Here is a 22,810-nt window from a genome sequence, read left to right on the forward strand (position 1 = left end):
AGCTGCCTTTCCTCGCTTTGCTTCACTCGCGCCCCTTCCGGCTTCCCCTTCCTTCTCACTCTCTTGCCGTAGCTGCGCCGCCACCTGGGCCTCACGTGACACTGACTCTCCCGGCACGTGACGTGAGAAAGGCCGGGTTGGGGCGGGATAAGCGGCTTCTCCCCTCCTTCCGGAAGCCTAACACTGAACGCGGCTGCGCAATGGGTGTTGGGTGCGCTTTTTCACAGTCCCGACGTAATTGTGTTTTTGTTCCGCAATTGCCGGCTTAGAGGCAGAGGCTCTTTCGCCTATATCTACTATAGCTTCTCCACGTATGGACCCTAAAGGCTACTGCTGCTGCTACAGGGCCGGGCAGTTACTGTCTCAACTCTAGGATGTGCGTTCTTCTACTGAAAGCTCTTCTGAGGGAGGTAACCGCGCCCCGCGGGCAAGGAATTGCGCGTGCGTCTGAGGGGAAGGTGAGCCAGACAAGAGCCCTACTGCGCATGTGTGACTAGAGGGGTATTCCCTGACTGTGAAAGGAAACCTGGCTGCCTCCTGTTGGGGAGGCGTCTTATTGGTCTCCTGTACGCGTGCGCCCACTTGGGCTGTCAGTATTGGCATTTATCCCCCCTCCCCGCAGGCTCTGTGCGCTATTCCTATGGTACGCTGGGAGGCTTTGGGCAAGTTACTTACCCAACCTGGGGTTTAGTGTCCTCAACCTATTAAAAGAGGGCCTTAGACTCATTGATTCCTACGATCTCCTCCATTTCAAACACTAGTTCAGTAAAACTTTACAGCAGTGTTTCAGATATTTCCATTTTGGTCGTTATTGTAATGAAGTCTGTCCTAATAAGCTTTTTCCTTAGAGGGAAAGGAGGAGGAAAATACAATTCTGAAAGTCTCGTCTTACAGCAAAATTATTTACTAATAAAAGTAAAAGCTAGACCGGGCGCGGTGGCTCACGCCTGTAATCCAGCACTTTGGGAGGCAGAGGCGGGCGGATCACGAGGGCAGGAGTTCGAGACCAGCCTGGCCAACATAGTGAAACCCCGTCTCTACTAAAAAGACAAAAATGAGCCGGGCGTGGTGGCGGGCGCCTGTAGTCCCAGCTACTCTGGAGGCTGACGCAGGAGAATCGCCTTGAGTCCCTGTAGGTGGAGGTTGCAGTGAGCCACGACCGTGCCGTTGCAGTCTATCTAGCCTTGGCGACAGAGCGAGACTCTGTCTCAAAATACATAAATAAAATTTAAAAATAAAAGCTAAAATTGCTTTGAAGAATTCTTTTCTGCTGTTGCAAAGTGTCATTTGCTCGTCTGCTATCTTTGTCAGCACGTCTAATCTGGTTCTACCTTTTCTGTCTCTAGAGTACTCCTCTTACCAGATTTTCACTTTCCTTTTCTCATAGTTTCTTCTGTACGCCTCAGCTTTCTTGGTGTTGATATAGTCATAGCCAAACATTTTTTAAAAATTCCTTTTCTGTTCTCACCATCGATGGTATTTGCGTTTAGGGTCTGCCAACAGGGTTGTTCAAGAAAGTGTTTTTCTCTTTAAGGCAATTAAAAAACAGTGGAATGGAAAAACAGTGCTGTAGTCATCCTATAATATGCTCCTTGTCGACAATGTATACGTTCCTGCTAGGTGCCATATTCATTGCTTTAAGCTCAAGTCGCATCTTACTGGTGAAGTATTCTGCCAATGAAGGTAAGTTAAGACTGGGTATATGTATGGAGCACGTCCATCTAATCACATCTCTCTCATCTTTGGTTTTCTTATATATAACATGGAGATAATAATGCCTTTTGCTTCATGTGAGTGATAAAGCATATTTGAAATTGATTATTTAACCTTGCATTCCTCAACAAGAAAAAATGTTTGATACTGGATGAAATGTGAGTCAAATACAAAAATCAAACCCTTTAGTGAAGAACCAGTCATAACATTTGACTATTGCTTCAATCAGCAGGTGTTTCTGGACCTATAGCAAAATGTGTAATTGCACCTTATTTTGAAGTAGAAGGATATATTTGTTTGGTCACTTGGCATTTGTGAGGTACTTACTATTGTAATTACTGTATCAATGGTAAAGTGTCAGCATTATATTGGGCAATGATACTGTGTCAACAGTATAAATTATAAGCTCTGATAAGTATGTATTTAAGAAATTTTTTTTTTATGTAAGGATTTAAGCAAACACTTTAATTCCACAAAACTGTATTGAGTACTTCTTACTAGTTATTGAGGTGAGGATACATACAATCATGACATGACCTTTAATGGTCTACTTGGAGAGTCAGATGTGTACCTAAGTCTCTACTGCAGTTAACATTTATCTGCCAGGCACTAGTCTAAGTATTAGCAGCAGGTTCAACGTGCATAAGTTATAGACCTTGTCCTCAAGACTTAGTTTATTAGGAGAGACATAAATGTAAACACATCATGAAAATCCATTATAATAACTGCAATAATTGATATATCCTGAAGATGCAGAGATTATCTAGAGGATAAAGCTATATATTCTGTTTGGTAGGGGACGATGTGGAGTTCAAATGGATCAGAGAACAATTCTCTGATTAGGGGACAGTTGATCCACTAGAAGTCAAGGTGAACAAGAGTATTCAAAACAGAGGCAACAGCCTGTAAAAGGGAACAGAGGCATAAAAAGCAGGATATGTAGTTTGAAATTACCAAGCAAAAAGTTTAAGGACTAGCAGCCAGGTGCAGTGGCTCATGCCTGTCATCCCAGCACTTTGGGAGGCCAAGGCGGGCAGATCACTTGAGGTCAGGAATTTGAGACCAGGTTGGCCAACATGGTGAAACCCCATCTCTACTAGAAATACAAAAAATTAGCTGGGTGTGTTGGCATATGCCTATAATCCCAGCTACTCGGGAGACAAGCAGGAGAATGAACCCGGGAGGCAGAGGTTGCAGTGAGCCGAGATCATGCCACTGCACTCCAGCCTGGGCAACAGAGCAAAACTGTCTCAAAAAAAAAAAAAGAAAAAAAGAAATATAAGGACTCAGAAGAGAGAGAAGGAGTGGTTGGCTGGAGAGAGTTTGGTAAGTCTCAGATTATTAAGGACTTCATATTCCATGGTAAGGAGCTAGGACGTTAGTCTCTAGGCCAGTCTGAGGGATAAAGGATACTTGAAGGATTATAAATAGGAAGGTAAAATGAGGGCCTATTGTGGTAACTGGATGGCAGTGGAAAAGACAGGAAGCTCAATAGCCAGTTAAGGGGTTATTGCAAATTAAAGCCATAGGTGATGAAGACTAACATTGTTTTGGAAGTAGTAAGATAGATAAGGAGTATTCAGAACATAGAAAAGACAGGATTTGGAGAATGTGTTAAATATGAAAATTAAAAGAGAGAACATTGTATAGCTCCAGGGTTTCTGGTTTGAATGCTGAGTGGATTGATGATGTTCTCAGCTGAGATGGAGACTATTAGGAGGAAGAGTAGGTTGGGCAGAGTTTGAAAAGATTGTAGTTGAACAGGTCAGGAGCTATGTCCTTACTGCAGTTTTCTGCAGTATCTGGCATATCATGCACATGAAAGAAATGCCAATTATATTAATAAGAGGTAGGTTTTCATTTGGATTTTTATAGTGGGCAATAAGTTAAACGTTCTAGAATATAGATTTGGGGACATTAATGTTAAATTGATATTTAAAACTTAAGGAACAGAGAGAGGGAATGAGAAAATAAAGAGGGCCAAATTCCGAGGAATGCCAGCATTTAAGTGGCATGAGGACACTCAAAAGCATTAAGGAGAAATCGTTAGCAAGATGGGGTAACTAAATGCACATGACTCATAGAAAGGCAAGAAAGAGTTTGAAGACTGAGAAAGAATTGCGACATCATGATAAGCTAAAGATTCAAGGATACCCTTTAGAATTAAGAATGAGAAGATGTTTGATAATCTCAGAGAGGAGTTAGTTTCAGAAATCAGATTACTTGGAGGTGAGACCTGAATGGAAAGTGAGTAAAGGGCACATAAAGAATGTTGATACTGTTTCAGGGAGAGATGGAGAAGGTATGGTAGCTAGAGGGTGTAGTATTTTATATTTTGTTTTTCAGATGGGAGAGTTTTGAGCTTGTTCATAGGCCAAGGGCAGTAAACCAGTTAGTAGAGAGGAAGATAAAGATACACTAGGCTGGGCGTGGTGGCTCACGCCTATAATCCCAGCACTTTGGGAGGCCAAGGCATGTGGATCATGAGGTCAGGAGATCAAGACCATCCTAGCTAGCACAGTGAAACCCCGTCTCTACTAAAAATACAAAAAATTAGCCGGGCTGAGGCAGGAGAATGGCGTGAACCTGGGAGGCGGAGCTTGAAGTCAGCTGAGATCAGGCCATCGCACTCCAGCCTGGGCAACAGAGCAAGACTCCATCTCAAAAAAAAAAAAAAAAAAGGATACACTGAAGCCAAAGGAAATGGAGCCAAGTATCTGAGGAGAAGAGAAGATTTGTTTGTTTTGTTTTGAGATGGAGTCTCGCTCTGTCTGGAGTGCACTGGCGTGATCTCGGCTCACTGCAACCTCCACCTCCCGAGTTCAAGCATTCTCTTGCCTCAGCCTCCCAAGTAGCTGAGATTACAGGCATGTGCCGCCATGCTCAGCTATTTTTTTTGTATTTTTAGTAGAGATGTGGTTTCACCATGTTGGCCAGGCTGGTCTCAAAACTGCTGACCTCAAGTGAGCCACCCACCTTGGCCTCCCAAAGTGCTGGGATTACAGGCATGAGCCACCATACCCGGCCTGAAGGGAAAGTTTTAAAGGGGAGATTAGATGAATAGCCAGGCCTTGGCCCTTTCCTCTGGGGCTGAAGGGAAACCAGTGAGGATGAATGCCATGTAGAAAGGTATGTTAATGTGGGCAGGAGATGTGTGGAGGGAAGTCACATACCATGTTGTCATATGGTCTGGGATTGGCCATGAAAGAACTGCAAGAAAACCACTGAAAAGCAAGAACAAGCTAAAGAACAGTGACAAGGGTTTGAAAGTTATAATCCAAAGTCCCTCCTTCTTATGTGCACATGTTGGCTTATGTGTATCATGATGGATCATGAGAAGTATCATTGGAGGATAACAGTGTGAGTTAAGTCTAGCATTTAACTGAAAAAAAGGAGATGTTTTGACTGTGCTTTGAATGATGGGGTAAGTTGAACAGGCAGATATTTAAATTCAGGTGAACATTTATTAAGTGCCTACTAAGTGCCAGGTATATGAGGGTGACAAACATGGTCCATTTCTTGTAAGGATCTTCCATTCCATTTCATTCCGCACACTTCCAATGTGACAAGTAGTGCCATAGAGGTTTAGAGGTAGTGCTATAAGAACAGAGATGAATGAAGAATTGATTCTGATTAGTTTGAGAAGGTCAAGGGAAACCACAGAAGAGAGGAAGAAAGTGTTCTGAATAGACAGTGTCCACTTGGTTTTTTTCCCCCTACACTTGGCCAATTTTGGTTTAATGTGACTGAGAGAAGCAAGCAAATATTTTCAAAAGTGGGGAAAATGCATTCCTGAAAATAGTACCCAATAAAGTTTATGTTTATCCTTGGCAAAATTGTAAAGCAAGTTGTTTGTAAGCATTTAGAAGAGATGGGTAAAAGTTGAGATGAAGTCATACCAACCAAACCTCACCTCCTAATTCTATTGATTTGCAATTTAGGACGTAGCTTTCCAACTCATTAGTGGGTTTGGATGTGTCCAAGTATTTCCTCTCGGCCCTAACTAGCAGAGCCCTAGGCTAGTTGCCTCTTGCCTCAGATAGTTTCCTTCTTCCATTTATCCCAGAGTGCCAGACAAATATTAATGTTTTCCGTGTGTACGATGATATAAAACAGATCGGAAGACTCTTAAGGGAATGTCATAGACAGAATGTACCTCAATTTTAGCAAGGCAAACAAATCACAAGAAAAATTATGAGCTGAGTAATAATTCAGCAGGTCAGTTTATAACTGAGAAGTCGGTGTTGACTGATGGTCAATTTAGTAGGCAGTCTCTAATGCCATGCCACAGAGCATTCTTTGCCCTTAGTCCTAGCCTCTTCAACATATTTATTAGCAACTTGGATGAAGACATGAGAGGCATGTTTAACAAATTCAAGGATAATAAAAAGCCAAATGGGATAGGGATAGCCAATACATTAGGTGAATTGATTAAAAAATCCAAAGGAGCAAAGCTAACTGGAAGAAACTTAATATAGCCAGTAGTAAATCCAGCTTTTAAGTTTTTAAACAATTATAAGTTATACTGTATATAAACATATATAGAATAAAATGTATAGTTAAAAAACATTTCTGTTACATTTCAGAAAACAAGTATGATTATCTTCCAACTTCTGTGAATGTGTGCTCAGAACTGGTGAAGCTAGTTTTCTGTGTGCTTGTGTCAGTCTGTGTTATAAAGAAAGGTAAGTCTTGAAATGGTGCTATATACTTGTTAAAAATCACAAGACCAAAAAATGTTAGAACTGAAAGGAACATTTTATATCATTTAGCTTAGTCCATTAAATTTTATATGAGGAAGCTAAGATACAAACATAAGTTTGTTTTAGAGGTAGAGAAACAAGCTCAAAGAGAAAGTGTTATGCAGAGCTGCATAGGAAGGGGAGGAGCTGGGACACCAACTTACGTTTCCTAATGCCCTTCCTATTACTCTATCTTGTTACTTGTTCTGTGATAGTTGTTGCAGTAAGTTAGTTTTTATTCAAATTAAAGATTTTCTAAATCATGTGCTGTCTAACTTGAGATGTATCATATTTCAAAATAGTTCCCATTTCCTACAGGGAAGGTAGAATAGTGCAGTGGCATCAGAGACTGTTCTGGGGCAGATTATTTTCTCTGAGCTCCAGTTTTCTGAGCTATCACATAGGGATACTAATTCATTTCTCAAATGTAAAGTATATAGTCTTCATGGAATGTATATGCTCTTTAATGTATATTAATTCTTCACCTTAGTTCCCCAATTATTGCACCTCCGCTCCCTCTGCCTCTTTTATCTACCTTCACACGAGGTAAACATAAACTTTACAGCATTAAAGTGTTTGCCCAGCAAGATCTCTTTTCATACCCCAGGGTTTCAAACTTTGCAGTTTCTAGTTAGTGACTACTTTTCTTAATGTCATAAAACTCATGATTTGCAGGGCCTTAAACTGCCTTTGTTTTCTTTTTGTTTTACGTTCTCTGCTACAGTGCCTAAGTTTTTAGAAACCTAGAGATGGAATAATAACTGACTAGGATTACTAAAAGTTAACTTTCTCTAGTTCCATATATATCAATTTCGATTTAGTATCCCCCTTTCCTGATTTGCCCTGGGGGGCAAAAATTCCAGTATGAAGGCTTGTTTTTTTTTGTTTTTTTTTTGTTTGTTTGTTTGTTTTAACTTATTCTCACTTGTTGATCTCCCTCTTGGCCTTATGCTCTTACAGCAGTAAGTGAAGCCACATATATATCCTGAGTTGCCTTAAGTAATACTTCTGTTATCTCAAATTAATGGGAATTAGGATAACCAGTAGTCCTAAGGTTGTTGCTGGTTGTCAGTGATGAAACTGGTGGGTTGAAGAGAGACAGTAATGAAATTCCCTATTGTCTTTGATTACTTTTAGCTAATATTCTCTTATGGAGGCACGTTTAGGAAGCTCCCTTTAAATAATTGTATCAGTAATCAAGTGCAGTGGAATTTCTCTAAAAACGTGGGCATTCTCATCAAGGTCATTTATTTACACTGTATTTCTTTCTAAGATCATCAAAGTACAAATTTGAAATATGCTTCCTGGAAGGAATTCTCCAATTTCATGAAGTGGTCCATTCCTGCCTTTCTTTATTTCCTGGATAACTTGATTGTCTTCTATGTCCTGTCCTATCTTCAACCAGTAAGTAAATATGACAAAGAAACTATCATTGAAAAGATACGGAGAAATAAATCCCAGAATTAATTTTTTTTTTTAATCATTTTTGTTGGCATTGTTAGTTCCTCATTGCCCTCACTGGCCTTCCTGAGATTTCCCCAGAATTATCTGAGTACTGAATTATCAATACGCATTCCAGATTCTCCTGAATGGTCAAGATTACTGTATTAAACTGGGCTGACTACCATGGGGGAGTTTCTCCCTAGGCCAAGGAATCCGAAGCCACCTCTTTTTATGTAACCCTAATTAGTATACCTATTTTCTGAGACGGCCTGTGGCCACTAACCTCTAATATTAATCTCAGCATCCAGGACCTCATCAAAGAGAACTTCCCTGATTAACTCAGAAACTTACACACTCAATGTACCTTTCTTACACCTGTTTTAGTGTAGTTTGTATGAATTTTATTTGTATGGTTTTCTTTTCTGTTAGTCCTATCATTTAACCAACAAGTTCTTCGAGGGTAGGGATCATGTCTTCCCAACTAGAAATGCCATCTATAATTGATAATGCTGGAAATACTTCTCATCTTTCTTGGCATCCTTTATGTCAGTTTAGAAAGCCATTAGTAATCCGAACTGGAGTTTAGTTTTCTGCTTTCACCTATTACTCAGTTTGGGTCACAATAGGTCACATGGATATTTCCCCATAATATTTTATAAAATGAAGATTGCTATTGCCTTTATTGCCAAAATGTGTTTTAAATTTCTTTAAAAAGTAAATTTAGGCATTTGATTATAAATAGGATTTCGATTGCTACCAGTCTTCTCTGTGAAATTTCTTAAATATAAGCAAATCAGTTTTAGAGTGGGGTGAAAAGGAGGGCTCAATACAGAACTGTATTAGCCTGTTCTCACACTGCTAATAAATACATACACCCAAGACTGGGTAATTTATAAAGGAAAGAGGTTTAATAGACTCACAGTTTAATAGACTCCAGAAGGCTGGGGAGACCTCACAATCATAGCGGAACACAAAAGAAGAGCAAAGTCATGTCTTACATGGCAGCAGGCAGGAGAGCTTGTGCTGGGGAACTCCCATTTATAAAACCATCAGAACTCATGAGACTTATTCACTACCACGAGAACAGTATAGGGGAAACTGCTGCCATGATTCAATTATCTCCACCAGGCCCGGCCCTTGACCTGTGGGGATTACAATTCAAGGTGAGATTTGGGTGGGACACAGCCAAACCCTATCAAGAATTTTAGTAGAAAACAGGTGTTTGACTTTCCACAATTTGGAAGCTGCGTAACTAGGCAGGCCCAACTGCTTACAGTTTCAATTGCCTCCTCTATAAAACAAATAATAATAATAATAATAATAATATACTAGTTCAAAGGCAGCGAACTGGGCCAGTTGATGACCTGAAGTTTTCTTCGACTCTGTAATGCGTGTTGCTAGTAAGTGTCCAGTCCATCTAAATCTATTCTCTCCTAAATTCTTAGAGAATTGCCATCCCCAACAACATAATCATGCAAATTCAATAAATAAATTTTATTGTATTTTATCACAGATTTGCTCTAAACTTGTGTCTCTTCTCTGTGTCCCCCAGTACCAAAGCAAAATGGCAACTTCCTTATTTTTCTTCCAGCTTATTGCTTTGCTCTTCCTTCCTGATTTTGTACAACCATATATCTTACAGAATAAAACACTTGCATACTCTGTGTATTGCTGTGCCTGAGCCTATTGAAGGAATTAAATAGAGATGCCTGGAATGTTTGGGGCAAAGAGCTCTGATGTTTTATTTATTTTATCCTCTTGCATGGAAAGAGTTTTCAGAATTTTCAGAATTCATCAAGCCAGTCAGGCTGCATGGTTAGGCACTTTTGCGTTGCCCTTACTGTGATTGATCAAGGCCACTATTTCCACACTTCGCAGCCACTTTCCTCTTCTCCTCTTACTCATCTCCTAACTATGGGTTCACAGGCATTTTTCTACAGAGAAGTACGCTGAGAAAACCTTAAAATGGTGGTTCCCATAAGAATTCAGTAGAAAAACAACAATGTTATATTCTTGGAGTTGTTGCCATTTTTAATTGAGTTTACTCTTATGTTTAATTTAGCTGCATATTAGCCATGTTTATTTTAATTAGTGGGTATATATGACTATTAATATCTTTTGGGGTTTAATCACCTTAAAGTGATAGCAAGCAGGAAGGCAGGGTGAAGTACATCCTAAGATTTGCATTAAAAAATTATTACTGTTGTCACATCTGATTATGGGCAGCAATGATGGAATTTCATGCTTTCTGAGCATAATGTATACATGTTCAGATTAATACTCTCATGTGTGAAATAGGACTGAATTCGTAAAAACAAATGGTTTTAAAATCTGGCTGATACATTTCTAAGTGTTCAGAACAACTTGAATCAGTGCCCAGGACTGTCAAGTATGAGTTTGGTATTGAGTTACTGCAGTTCAACCAGGAAAATCGATACATAACAATTCTTAGAATGGTAAAGATGCTTAAAAAAATCTATACTTCAATTTTCTTACTATATTAATGGGCCAAACAGTACCTGCCTTCTATGTGACCATAGAAACAGTGTTAAAAATCCATAAGGCACTTTGAGAACTTTGAAAAGTAGGCTTCATAAGCATAGTAACTGTCATTTCTAGACCTAAACCTTTGGAATTTACAAGTAATTTCAGATCTGTATATAAAGATTATTTTCACAGGCAATGCCTGGACAATAATTTGATCACATCTACATAAATTTAACAAGCGACAAAACTGGAATTTAATCCTCAGGTGAAATTGCTACCTTAATAACCCCTCTGTTTTTTGACCAAAAAACTTTTGTTGTCAGGTGAACTGCCAAGCTAGGACATTTCTGAGGTCAGTACTTTGTTTGGATTGTAACTCTATCTTCTCTTTCTTTCTAGGCCATGGCTGTTATCTTCTCAAATTTTAGCATTATAACAACAGCTCTTCTATTCAGGATAGTGCTGAAGTAAGTAACCTGCTGTGAAAACATATATCATACTTTAAAATAACACAGCCCAATTTCAAATGATACACCCAGAACACTGAGCCCTCAGAATCCCGAAGCCAGGATTTTGTTCCTAATTGGCTTTGTGTATTGGGCATGTTTAAGCCATGTAGAAAGCAACTCCAGTGCTAGTCCATCTAAATCCTCTGTGATCAGATGAATGAAAATGTCTTGAGCATCTTAAAATAAGATAATTAACTGTGTTATAATTAGCATTTTCATATTTAGTGCCAGATTTTCAACAAAGAATTAATGAGCTTTTTGTGCAAAATCTTTCTGCACTAATAGGGAAGCAAATGATTCCTAAGATTGTTAATATATTTGTAATTTGGAGTTTGGAGATGATAGATAATGGCCAGTTTTCTATTAAACTATTTGAGATGAGGACGTGATTTATGCACTAATTAGCACAGGGTTTGTGTGAAAAATCTAGTCAAAATTACCATTAAGAAGGATAGGTTTTTAAACTTTTAAAAATGTTATCACCAATTTTTACTATCTCCAAGAAGACCGTTGAATAGTACATTTTTAAGTAAATTGAGCTCTCTTCAAAGCAAAAGGCAGAGTGTCCTAAGGCAGGAAGATGATACAGGATCTGCATACTTCAGTTTAATTTCTACTTAATGATAATGATTAAATAAAATTAATTTCTTATTAAATTTGTTGCGTTTTTTGTAATTTTACATTATCTTTTTGATTTATTGATTCTCAGTGTGCTGATAGTATGTTCTTTCATAATTTGAGTATATGAAAGGGTGACTGGCTTGGTACAAAGATTTAATTTGTTGAGTCCGTGATATATTTATTATATAAATTATATAAGATTCCTGATAAATTTTCTTTTACCCTGAGGAAACATTTAATTTGATAGCTAATGTGAGAGATAAGGAAAAAATGAACATTACATTTAGCCCAGTTTAAATGTTAGCGTTCATCGAAGTTTGTTCTACATATCTGTTTTTCAGTTTATTTGTGAATTGTGAAAATAATTCTTTAGCAAGTTAAAAATGATATTCCAAAAACATTTTGAAGTCTTTGAAATCAATTTGAATCTCACTTTGTAGTATAAAAAGTTGACTTTTGAGAAAATGTATACAAGCAATAATATTTGTATATTGATTCCTGTGATAGATGAGAGATGCACTTCTGTGAAGATAAATAGAATGGTTCCAAGACCATTTCCATATTCCAAGATGATAAAAGGATCACTATTTAATAAGGGAGTACAGGTCTCAAAAACATGTGTTTTCAAAGTGTTTGTCGTTTACTTTTAATGAGTACAGATGGTATTATACTGAAGTTGTATAATATAAAAATATTATATCAAAATTACATCAGTTTAAAACTGAATTTACTAAAGACTAAAAGTATGTATTGCCTGACTTGAAATTGGCCAGTAGCTCTAGTTCTATCCTATAGTAAGTATTCCTTGTTAACTTTTTAAGCATTTAACTATTTGTTTTAAGAAAGTTCAGTCTAAGTTTAAATCTAAATTAAATTTTAAATATTTGCTTTTAATACTAATTATAATATTGATTACATTTTGCTAATTTTAATAATAACTAACTCTGGTATGAGTTAAAGTTCAAAAACGTTTCTACATTCTTATTTTCAGAGGAATAATATTGATTCTTAGACATATATTTGCTTTGTTGTTGACATCTCTCTGTTTTGAATCCTTGGAAAGCAGCATGCTAATAATCTAATGTTGTCTTTTATGAGAATGTCTTTTAAGTGTTTTATTACTTTTTTTAATTTTTTGAGACAGAGTCTCACTCTGTCACCCGGGCTGGAGTGCAGTGCCACCATCTTGGCTCATTGCAACCTCCTCTTCCCGTGTTCAAGCAATTCTTGTGCCTCAGCCTCCCAAGCAGCTGCGACTACAGGCGCACACCACCACGGCCAGCTAATTTTTGTATTTTTAGTAGAGACAGAGTTTCACCATTTTGGCCAGGCTGGTCTCAAACTCCTAACCTCAGGTGATCCACCCACCTTGGCCTCCCAAAGTGCTGGGATTACAGGTGCGAGCCACTGCTCCTGGCCTTATTACATTTTTTAACTCTTTTTTCTAATTGTGGTATAAAAAGAAAAAAAAATTTTTGCCATCTTAATTTTTTTGGGGGGGTGGGCACAGAATCTTGCTCTGTTGCCGGGCTGGAGCACAGTGGCGCGATACCAGCTCACTGCAACCTCCACCACCCGAGTTCAAGTGATTCCCCTGCCTCACTCTCCCAAGTAGCTGGTATTACAGGCACATGCTACCACGCATAGCTAATTTTTTGTATTATAGTAGAGACGGGGTTTCACCATGTTGGCCAAGATGGTCTCAATCTTCTGACCTTGTGATCCACCTGCCTCAGCCTCCGGAAGTGTTGGGATTACAGGCATGAGCCACCACATCTGGCCCATCTTAACAATTTTTAAGCGTACAGTTTAGTAGTGTTAAGTATATTCATGTTGTTGTGAAGTAGATGTTGAACTTTTTCACCTTACGAATTTGAAACTCTAAGTCCATTAAACAACTCTCCTTTCCCTGCCTCACCCTAACCCCTAATAACTACCATTTCACTCTCTGTTTCTATGAATTTGACTACTTTAGATTCCTCATATGAATAGAATCATACAGTATTTGTCTTTTTGTGACTGGCTTATTTCACTTAGCTTAGCATATTGTCTTCATGGTTCATCCATGTAGCATGTGACAGGATTTCCTTCTGTTTTTTAAAGCTGAAAAATATCTCATTGACGTATATGCTTTTATTACATTTTGAAGTCAACTTAACTTTGTTCTATTTTGATCTTTTTGGAGTTGGTGGTTTGCATTGGTTTTCCCTATTTAATTTACTCTTTGTGAATCATTTGATGGTCTTTTTGCCCTTTGTGATTAAGTTTTGACCTAGGAGTAGCAGCTTAATAGTTCTATCACATATTCTTTGTTTGCCACTTTTCATTTATAATATTAAATCTGTTGTCATACTTGATTGTAGCAGACCTATCAAATACCTTTCCCATACAGGTAAAGAATACAAGGCTACAAAATAAAATAAAATAATTAAAAAAAATTTTTTTTAAAGAAAAAAACAAAAAAACAATTTAAAAAATTCTTAAAAAGAATATAAAGCTACAAAAGCAGGCAAAAGTAAGTCTGGTAACTACTGCAAGGATTACTTGGAGGAATTTGAAAGTGGGAAAAAGAAAAATATTATCTAAATGTCCTATTGTCTTTTCTAAAAAGAATAAAATACCTAAAGGCATTCTCATAAAAGACAATATTAGATTATTAGCATGTTATTTTCCAAGGATTCAAACTTAATGTGAATGTATGGATTTGTTCTTTGAAATATGAGCCACTGCTTCATGGTAGAAACTGGTAGCAGGCATTATGCCTTGTAGCCTGCTTCCCTGGTTTGCTTGTAACCTAAGCAAAGTTGTATAATCTTGTTTGCTTTAGCTTTGGGAAATGATACCAACCTAAACATTGAGATTGGAGGCAAAAGATAACCAAGACCAGCACTTACTTTTACCTAAAAAATGTATATAAGTTTCTCTGATTTCCTCAAAGAGAGGGTATGGAAAAAAATTATTTAAAAATACATTTTCAAACATGGTGGATGTGTAGGAAGTAAAGGAAAAGTTTAGTTGCTGTACAAAGAACAGAGAAAAGTGCCACTCAGTGGTAGTACAAGCATTTCTCCAGAATCATTCATTCACTTGATAAATTTTCTCTTTGATTTCTCATTATAAATCTGCCCCTTGTCACTCTCTCTGTGCTACTAAGAAATGTGTTTTGTACAGTTTCTAGAGAAAACAATTTTGTGAGTCTTTCCATTTAATTGTCTTCATACCCTGCATTAGTTTACCAAATATAGAAGTGCTTTTATCTGACACAATTTGAACCTATTGCTTAGTTGCTAGGAGAACTTATAGTTGTGAATCATATACGTAAGTATATATAGAAAATAAACAATTTATTTTAACTTAGAGTATGTCAATATACATATATTCATCATTCTTCTAATGCTGAGCTAAAGCGCCTCCTTTGAGTATGTTACTGATTGAAGTTCCTTAGCTCACCTGTATGTTATTAGAAAACAGCTTTTTAGCTTCTGAATGATTTACTTTCCCTTAATCTTCCCAAAGTGTTCAACTTAGTTTTCATATAAACAGCTTCTTGTCTTTTACTCATAGTTTATCATTTGTGTAATCTTTATGTAGGGACAACAGTGAGGTCACCTGGCAAAAACATGTTTAGGAACAGAGATTCTGTGAGCAAACAATTCACTTGGGAGCAGAGGCCCTCAAAAAGAGTAGCCTCCTAGCCACAGGCGTTCAGCTCTGAGCATTCATTACTATGTTTTACAGAGGCAGTGGAGAGATGAGTGGAGTGAGCTTCCACTGTTTTGTATCAGTTAAACTGAAGAACGAATTCAGTCATGCAGACTCAGTTGTCATTTCAGATTGTTAGCTGACTTTACAGGGTAATTTGTTAAGCTTTATTTTCTTTCCTAAAAATCTACCATTTTTAATTTTTAGCTTAATCCTTAATAAATTTTACATTCCTTAGAGCATTACCTTGAATGAGTAATTGTTTACAGAAGGTGTTGTTTAGCTTAAGGATTTCTTTTTTCTTAATATCAGTATTAGTGACAAGTGTGTAGCTGCTAGAAAACTTTTAAAGGAACTGTAGATTACATCATTGCCTCACTTGTATGTGATTTGCAATAATTAATTTTAGAATTTTTTTGTAAAATGGACACCCATTTTTTTATCTCTGTGGTCATTCTATTTGTTTTCTGCTACTGAATGTGTACCAGCTGCACCTTCAGAAATTTAAGTGATTAGTTCACAGTTTCTCACCTGATGACATAAGACTGCGCTAACCCCATCAGTAAGCTCTAGATCTGGCTATTTGAAAATTACTTATGTGTGAGAAAGCATATAATAGTGTGCACAGGTGTGCTGCTATCTAGGCTAGTCTGTGCATTTAGCAGTTTCAGAGCATGAAGCTTTATATGCATACAACTTCCTATATGTGCATCCTGGAAACTTAGAATTATACTTAGGAGGTATGATGATGCAGAAGGAAGACATATAAAACCATGGATCCGATTCCTTCCTTAGTCTTTAAGTACATGACCTTAGGGAAATCTGTTAGGTTAACTCTTTCCTCCCTTAGAGCAGGAATGCCTAAGTGCATGGTAGGTGCTCAATAAATGCTCCAATGTTATACAGATTCTCATAACTTCTGGTTCCCACCTATTGCTTTACACTTCTGCATTTTTTATGTTCCTCTTTTTTTCTTGGTGTTCCCCTTCTTTGCCTAACTAACTGATCTTCAAACATCAAGATTTTGTTCCCCCAAGAGGCCTCCTGACAACGCCAATGAGAATGAGATATTTCTCTTTTCTTTGTCAATATTGTACGTTCTTGTTGCCTTTGCATAGACTCTTCCCTCTGCCTGGATATATCACCAACTCCTTTTTCACATGATAAACTTCAATTTGTTTTTCATCTTTTAGCTCAAGTGTCATTTCTTCTTTGAAGCAATACCTATTTACAGATTCTAGTGTTCCTCAGTATACTCCGGTTGTCCCATTAATCACTTTTCACACATACTGAGATCATTTAGTTTCATTGTTTTCTCACTATTAAAGCATAAATTCCTTGAATATGGAGATAAATCATCTTTATCTCCCCAGCTTGCCTGGCACGTAGTAGCTGCTTATTAAACATCTATTGAATAGAATGAATCAGCAAAATGGAATAACAATAGTACATATCCTTTATATATCACAAGTTTGTTGCTAAGGAAAATAAATAAAAGATTGTTAGGACTATGTAAACTGAAATACTGCCCAAAATAACATTTTTCTTTGCCTTGTCAGCCATCAGTTTGCTGTTTAATGCTCTATGATTAGGCCATGAATCTAGAGCTAACCTTCTTCTTTAAATCTTTTTTGGGTTATGGACACCTTTAAAGATTTGACAAAACTTTGCAGGATCTCCTGCATAGGGAGAAATTCATCTACGCACAAGATTTCTGAAGCTCATCTACATTCTTTCTGGTTCTGGGAAACCAGGTTGAGAATCTCTGCTATAACTTTATAGTGTGATAAAAGTTATTGTGCCAGAGGTCCAAGATCAGCTCTAGAGGTAGAAAGAAGGCCATGTTAAACTTGTAGGTTAAAAAGACCTACACAGAGGGGAAATGACTTGAGCAACCTTAAGGGATAGGTGTTATAAAAATGAATTAAAACATTAAATTGGAGAGACAGGCACCAACAGGTTTTCTCTGAACTTGAATAGTAGGAAATGCTAACAAAAACTGGGACCAGTTTATTCAACCAAATACTCAAGTGTCTGAGTTTTCAGTAGAAACTGTTGATATGGGGGGAAAACAGTAGTAAAATCTTGTTTTTCATCTTTGAACAGGAGGCGTCTAAACTGGATCCAGTGGGCTTCCCTCCTGATTTTATTTTTGTCTATTGTGGCCTTGACTGCCGGGACTAAAACTTTACAGCACAACTTGGCAGGACGTGGATTTCATCACGATGCCTTCTTCAGCCCATCCAATTCCTGCCTTCTTTTCAGAAGTGAGTGTCCCAGAAAAGACAATTGTACAACAAAGGAATGGACTTTTCCTGAAGCTAAATGGAACACTACAGCCATGGTTTTCAGTCACATCCGTCTTGGCATGGGCCATGTTCTTATTATAGTCCAGTGTTTTATTTCTTCAATGGCTAGTATTTATAATGAAAAGATATTGAAGGAAGGGAACCAGCTCTCTGAAAGCATCTTCATACAGAACAGCAAACTCTATTTCTTTGGCATTCTGTTTAATGGGCTGACTCTGGGCCTTCAGAGGAGTAACCGTGATCAGATTAAGAACTGTGGATTTTTTTATGGCCACAATGCATTTTCAGTAGCCCTTATTTTTGTAACTGCATTCCAGGGCCTTTCAGTGGCTTTCATTCTGAAGTTCCTGGATAACATGTTCCATGTCTTGATGGCCCAGGTTACCACTGTCATTATCACAACAGTGTCTGTCCTGATCTTTGACTTCAGGCCCTCCCTGGAATTTCTCTTGGAAGCCCCATCTGTCCTTCTCTCTATATTTATTTATAATGCCAGCAAGCCTCAAGGTCCAGAATACGCACCTAGGCAAGAAAGGATCCGAGATCTAAGTGGCAATCTTTGGGAGCGTTCCAGTGGGGTAAGTTTGTGAGGGTGCTCCTTTTTGCTTGTTCTTCTCAAATTTAAAGCATAGTTAATTCAAGGAAAAAAATAAAATCAGTACTGATTTATCAAAGAATGTATTGGATCTCTGACTTTTAAAACTGAATCAACAAACATTCATTGGACTCCTGATGTTTGCAAGGGCTCATGATTAATGCTGTCAGGTGTAGAGAAAAAGTATAAGTCAATCTCAAGGACCTTATGTGTTATTTCATAGAGTACTATAGAATTATACACCTGGAAGGTACCTCACAGGTTGTCTTATCTTGTCTCCATAGTTTTACAAGTGAAGAAACAGGCAAAATGGTTTACACATAATAAATGAAAGAACTGGTATACCTATGCCTGACTCCAAGTCCCTTGCTCTTTCTTTTCCACCATACTTAGGAAAATAAGCTCATTTGTGAGAGAAGTTGGTCTTTCATATTAGTAAGTCTTGTTGAATAGAAAACCTGGCTCCTCAATCCTCCCTGTAGTTATTCATAAGCCAGTATGCCAGAAGGGAAGGGTTTGTTTATTTCACTAGCAAGGTAGTTTTCAAAAGGATCCTTGCAAGGCAAGTAGGAGGAAAATATTTTCTAGAAAAATGCTTATGCAATTATTCCGAATATCTCCCAGTTGCTTGCAATTGTTTTGGAAGGCTCTGTCAATCATTTTACTGGCAAATTGATGATCTCTTTGAAGATTCAATTAAGGAGTTAAATATGTTTAAATAAGTGAAGTAGACATCTAGCTTTAGATTTACAATTTTCTTGAACACACAAAATATGAAATATTTTATACAATGAACATTTCACTCTTTGGGAAAAATAATCTATTGCTTAATAACATTCATGGCAGAGCTTCCCTGAGTGTAATGCCTCTGTCGTGATTCAACAGATTCTAAAGATGAAAAAATTAGGATCTTGAGTTTCAGATACCCTGCTCTTAGCCAGAGTGTATATCCAGAAGTCCTGTATTCTTTTCCAACAACTGATAATGCCATTTGCTCTAATTTTTAAGTAAAAGAAAATATATATAGATAACAAGGCCTATGAAGGCCTATTTCTCTAACCTTTAATCATTTTTCTGCAAGACCAGCAGGTGGTGCTCCTCACTTTGCTCATGTTAGCTTTGAAATTTTGAGTACTGAGTGCCCTTCACTTTTTTATCCTCTCATACTTATATAGTTAACTTTCCAAGAACTTTTTTATTTAATTTGACCAGGTTATATCTATAGCTTAATAAGGTAAGACCAATGACTTGTTAGTAAGGTTTCCCCTTAGTAATCTTTAAAAATGCTACCTTTCCAGTTTTGTTCTAATTACTGATTTCATGTTTCCTTTTAGGATGGAGAAGAACTAGAAAGACTTACCAAACCCAAGAGTGATGAGTCAGATGAAGATACTTTCTAACTGGTACCCACATAGTTGGCAGCTCTTTTGAACCTTATTTTCACATTTTCAGTATTTGTAATATTTATCTTTTCACTTTGATAAACCAGAAATGTTTCTAAATCCTAATATTCTTTGCATATATCTAGCTACTCCCTAAATGGTTCCATCCAAGGCTTAGAGTACCCAAAGGCTAAGAAATTCTAAAGAACTGATAAGAGTAACAATATGAAGAATTCAGTAACATCTCAGTACTTGATAAATCAGCAAGATATAGTTGCAGATTATTTTCCTTGGCCTTCAAGTTTCCAAAAAACTTGTACTAATCATGTTAGCTATAGCTCATATATACACATAGCGATCAATTTGCCAGATATTCACAATTATTTAGTTCTAGTTTACATGCCAAAGTCTTCCCTTTTTTAACGTTTTGATTATCTAGGTTGTCTCTTGAATTTTGAGGCATTTTGCGAGTAAAGAGCAATGGGACCCTTTCTAAAAATGTTGGTTGAAGGACCTAAATACCTGGCCATACCATAGATTTGGGATGATGTAGTATGTGCTAAATATTTTGCTGAAGAAGCGGTTTCTCAGACACAAAATCTCAGAATTTTAATTTTTAGAAATTCATGGGAAATTTGATTTTTGTAATAATCTTTTGATGTTTTAAACATTGGTTCCCTAGTCACCATAGTTACCACTTGTATTTTAAGTCATTTAAACAAGCCATAGTGGGGCATTTTTCGCCTCAGTTTGAGGAGAAAAATCTTGACGTCATTACTCTTGAATTATTACATTTTGGAAAATAAGAGGGCATTTTATTTTATTGGTTACTAATTCAAGCTGTGACTATTGCATATCTTTCCAAGAGTTGAGACGCTGGCTTCAGAATCATACCAGCTTGTCAGTAAAGCTGATGCCTTGGAGCTTTTAAAGGGATCCTTTCAAAAGGATCACTTAGCAAACACATGTTGACTTTTACTGATGTATGAATATTATTACTCTAAAAATAGAAAGACCAGTAATATATAAGTCACTTTACAGTGCTACTTCACACTTAAAAGTGCATGGTATTTTTCATGGTATTTTGCATGCAGCCAGTTAACTCTCATAGATAGAGAAGTCAGGTGATAGATTATTTTAAAAATGAGCAAACAAAAGTGACTTGCTCAGGGTCATGCAGCCGGGTAATGATAGAAGAGTGGGCTTTAACTGGCAGGCCTGTATGTTTACAGACTACCATAATGTAAATATGAGATTTATGGTGTCATTCTCAGAAACTTATACATTTCTTCTCTCCTTTCTCCTAAGTGTCATGCAGATGAATATGAGGTAATACTGTTATAAATTCATTTGTGATATCCACAATAATATGACTGGCAAGAATTGGTGGAAATCTGTATTAAAATAGTTGTTAAACCTATGTCTTGTGTTGCCACTCTGTCATATAGGGTGTGATGTGGAGTACTTTTAATCTTAAAAAATAGAGTGAGACAAAAACCCACACAACTTTTAAAACTTTCTTTAAGTAGATCTTAACTTCTAAGAATAACAAAGGCATTTTAATCAGTTATGTGAAATAGGAAGATTATATCTATTATAGCAATTTATTTTAAAGGTAAGGGAAATGAGGTACAGCAGGACCTTTTTAGGAAATGTGGCATACAAAACATTTTTATCTTATAAAACAAAAATTACAAAATTATTTTTACAAAAGTATCACATGCAGAATACATAAATAGCAGATTTCAGTAGTGCATGCAGATTGATTTTCTTATTTACAATTATTTTTGTTCCTCACCTTCCTCTTTGGAAAGCATTTTTTGCACAGTTAAGTTTACTTACGTTAACTTGCCACTTATTGAGAGAGGGAGAGAAAGAGTGAGAGCACAAGATCATGTGCTGGAACTAAAAATGTTAAGTTCTATTCGACCCAGCAATCCCTGTATTGGGTATCTACCCAAAGGAAAATAAATCGTTTTATCAAAAAGACATCCCACTGGTATGTTTATCACAGCAGTATTCACAGTAACAAAATCGTGGACTCAACCTGAATGTCCATCAGTGGTGCCTGGAATAAGAAAATGTGGTACATATACACCACGGAATACTTTACAGCCATAAAAAGTAGTGAAACCATGTGCTTTACAACAACGTGGATGCAGCTGGAAGCCATTATCCTAACTGAAATAATTCAGAAAAGAAAATCAAATACCACATATTCTCACTTGTAAGTAGGAGCTAAACAGTGGGTACACATGGACACAGGACTCCAAAGTGAGAAGGGTGGTGCATTAGTCCATTCTCACGCTGCTATAAAGAAATACCCGAGACTGGGTAATTTATAGAGAAAAGAGATTTAAATAACTCACAGTTCTGCATGGCTGGGGAGGAGGCCTCAGGAAACTCATAAGCATGGCCGAAGGCGAAACAGAAGCAGGCATCTTCTTCACAAGGCAGCAGGAGAGAGTGAGTGCCAACAGGGGAAATGCCAGATGCTTATAAAACCATCAGATCTCATGAGAACTTACTATCATGAGAACAGCATGGGGGAAACTGTCCCCATGATTCAATTACCTCCACCTGGTTCCTTCCTCAACACCTGGGGATTATGGGGATTACAATTCAAGATGAGATTTTGATGGGGACACAAAGCCTAACCATATGAGATGGGAAGGGCATGAGGGTTGACAAAATACCTATTGGGTACAATGTTCGCTGTTTGGGTGATGGGTCCACTAGAAGCCCAAACTTCACCATTATGCAATATACCATATATACGCAATGTAACAAACCTGTACATGTACCCCCTCAATCTGAAATAAAAGTAATTTTTTTTAAGATGCGAAGTTCTGATGTGTATCCACTGGAGGTCTTGTGGGCACCACTGTTTTAAGAAGGTCCGAGGTCTAGAAACCATATCCTACATGCTCCTGAAATCAGTATAGTGTAGCCTGGAGAGGAGCAATTGTCATGTGAAAAAAGAAGCAGACTTTTTTTCTGCTCTGGAGAACCAAACTACAGTAAGATTTATACGGTAGTGATTATTATTATAATGAGGACTTTCCCAAAATAGGTTACTTTTCAACAGTTAAAGGAACCTTCCTGAAGAGTAGTAGAGAATAGTAATAAATTATCACTGAAGTTTTTAGGAAGAGATTGTGTCATCAGGATGTTTTAGAAGATATTCCTTCATTAGTATAGAAGTTGGACTGATTTCTAAAGTTCCTTTCTATTTTTAGATTCTCTTCTGCACAGTTATGACCTACACATAATGCACTGAATCTGTTCCCTTGATAGTTTCTGCATA

The 22,810-nt window shown here is 37.3% G+C and overlaps 1 protein-coding gene across 8 annotated transcripts; it reads left to right on the forward strand.

The window, feature by feature from the left end:
• The first annotated feature begins 182 nt into the window (after window positions 1-182).
• Window positions 183-20,923, forward strand: SLC35A5 (solute carrier family 35 member A5). Of its 8 annotated transcripts, XR_004182051.1 has the most exons (9): window positions 213-458; window positions 1,535-1,683; window positions 6,300-6,398; window positions 7,729-7,859; window positions 10,785-10,852; window positions 17,324-17,484; window positions 17,957-18,104; window positions 19,456-19,524; window positions 20,812-20,923. XR_004182051.1 is itself a non-coding variant. In XM_031663012.1 (8 exons), the coding sequence occupies exons 2-7, from the start codon at window positions 1,554-1,556 to the stop codon at window positions 18,073-18,075; spliced, it is 708 nt and encodes a 235-aa protein (XP_031518872.1). In that variant the 5' UTR covers window positions 183-410; window positions 1,535-1,553; the 3' UTR covers window positions 18,076-18,104; window positions 19,456-20,923. The 8 variants fall into 8 exon arrangements, 7 of the variants coding, with proteins under 7 accessions (XP_031518872.1, XP_031518870.1, XP_031518873.1 ...); XM_031663012.1 differs by having other exon boundaries at window positions 183-410; window positions 19,456-20,923; XM_021934051.2 differs by having other exon boundaries at window positions 17,324-18,104.
• Window positions 20,924-22,810: the final 1,887 nt, after the last annotated feature.

Source organism: Papio anubis, chromosome 2, assembly GCF_008728515.1.
Source record: "Papio anubis isolate 15944 chromosome 2, Panubis1.0, whole genome shotgun sequence".
Lineage (NCBI taxonomy): Eukaryota > Metazoa > Chordata > Mammalia > Primates > Cercopithecidae > Papio > Papio anubis.

Bases quoted from the DNA above. Each gene is read 5' to 3' on its own strand.
- SLC35A5 (XM_031663010.1), top strand. From the start codon at position 1,554: ATGGAAAAACAGTGCTGTAGTCATCCTATAATATGCTCCTTGTCGACA. The intron at 1,684-6,299 runs GTAAGTTAAGAC...GTTACATTTCAG, and splicing joins GAAGTATTCTGCCAATGAAG to AAAACAAGTATGATTATCTT. The intron at 7,860-10,784 runs GTAAGTAAATAT...CTTTCTTTCTAG, and splicing joins TCCTGTCCTATCTTCAACCA to GCCATGGCTGTTATCTTCTC.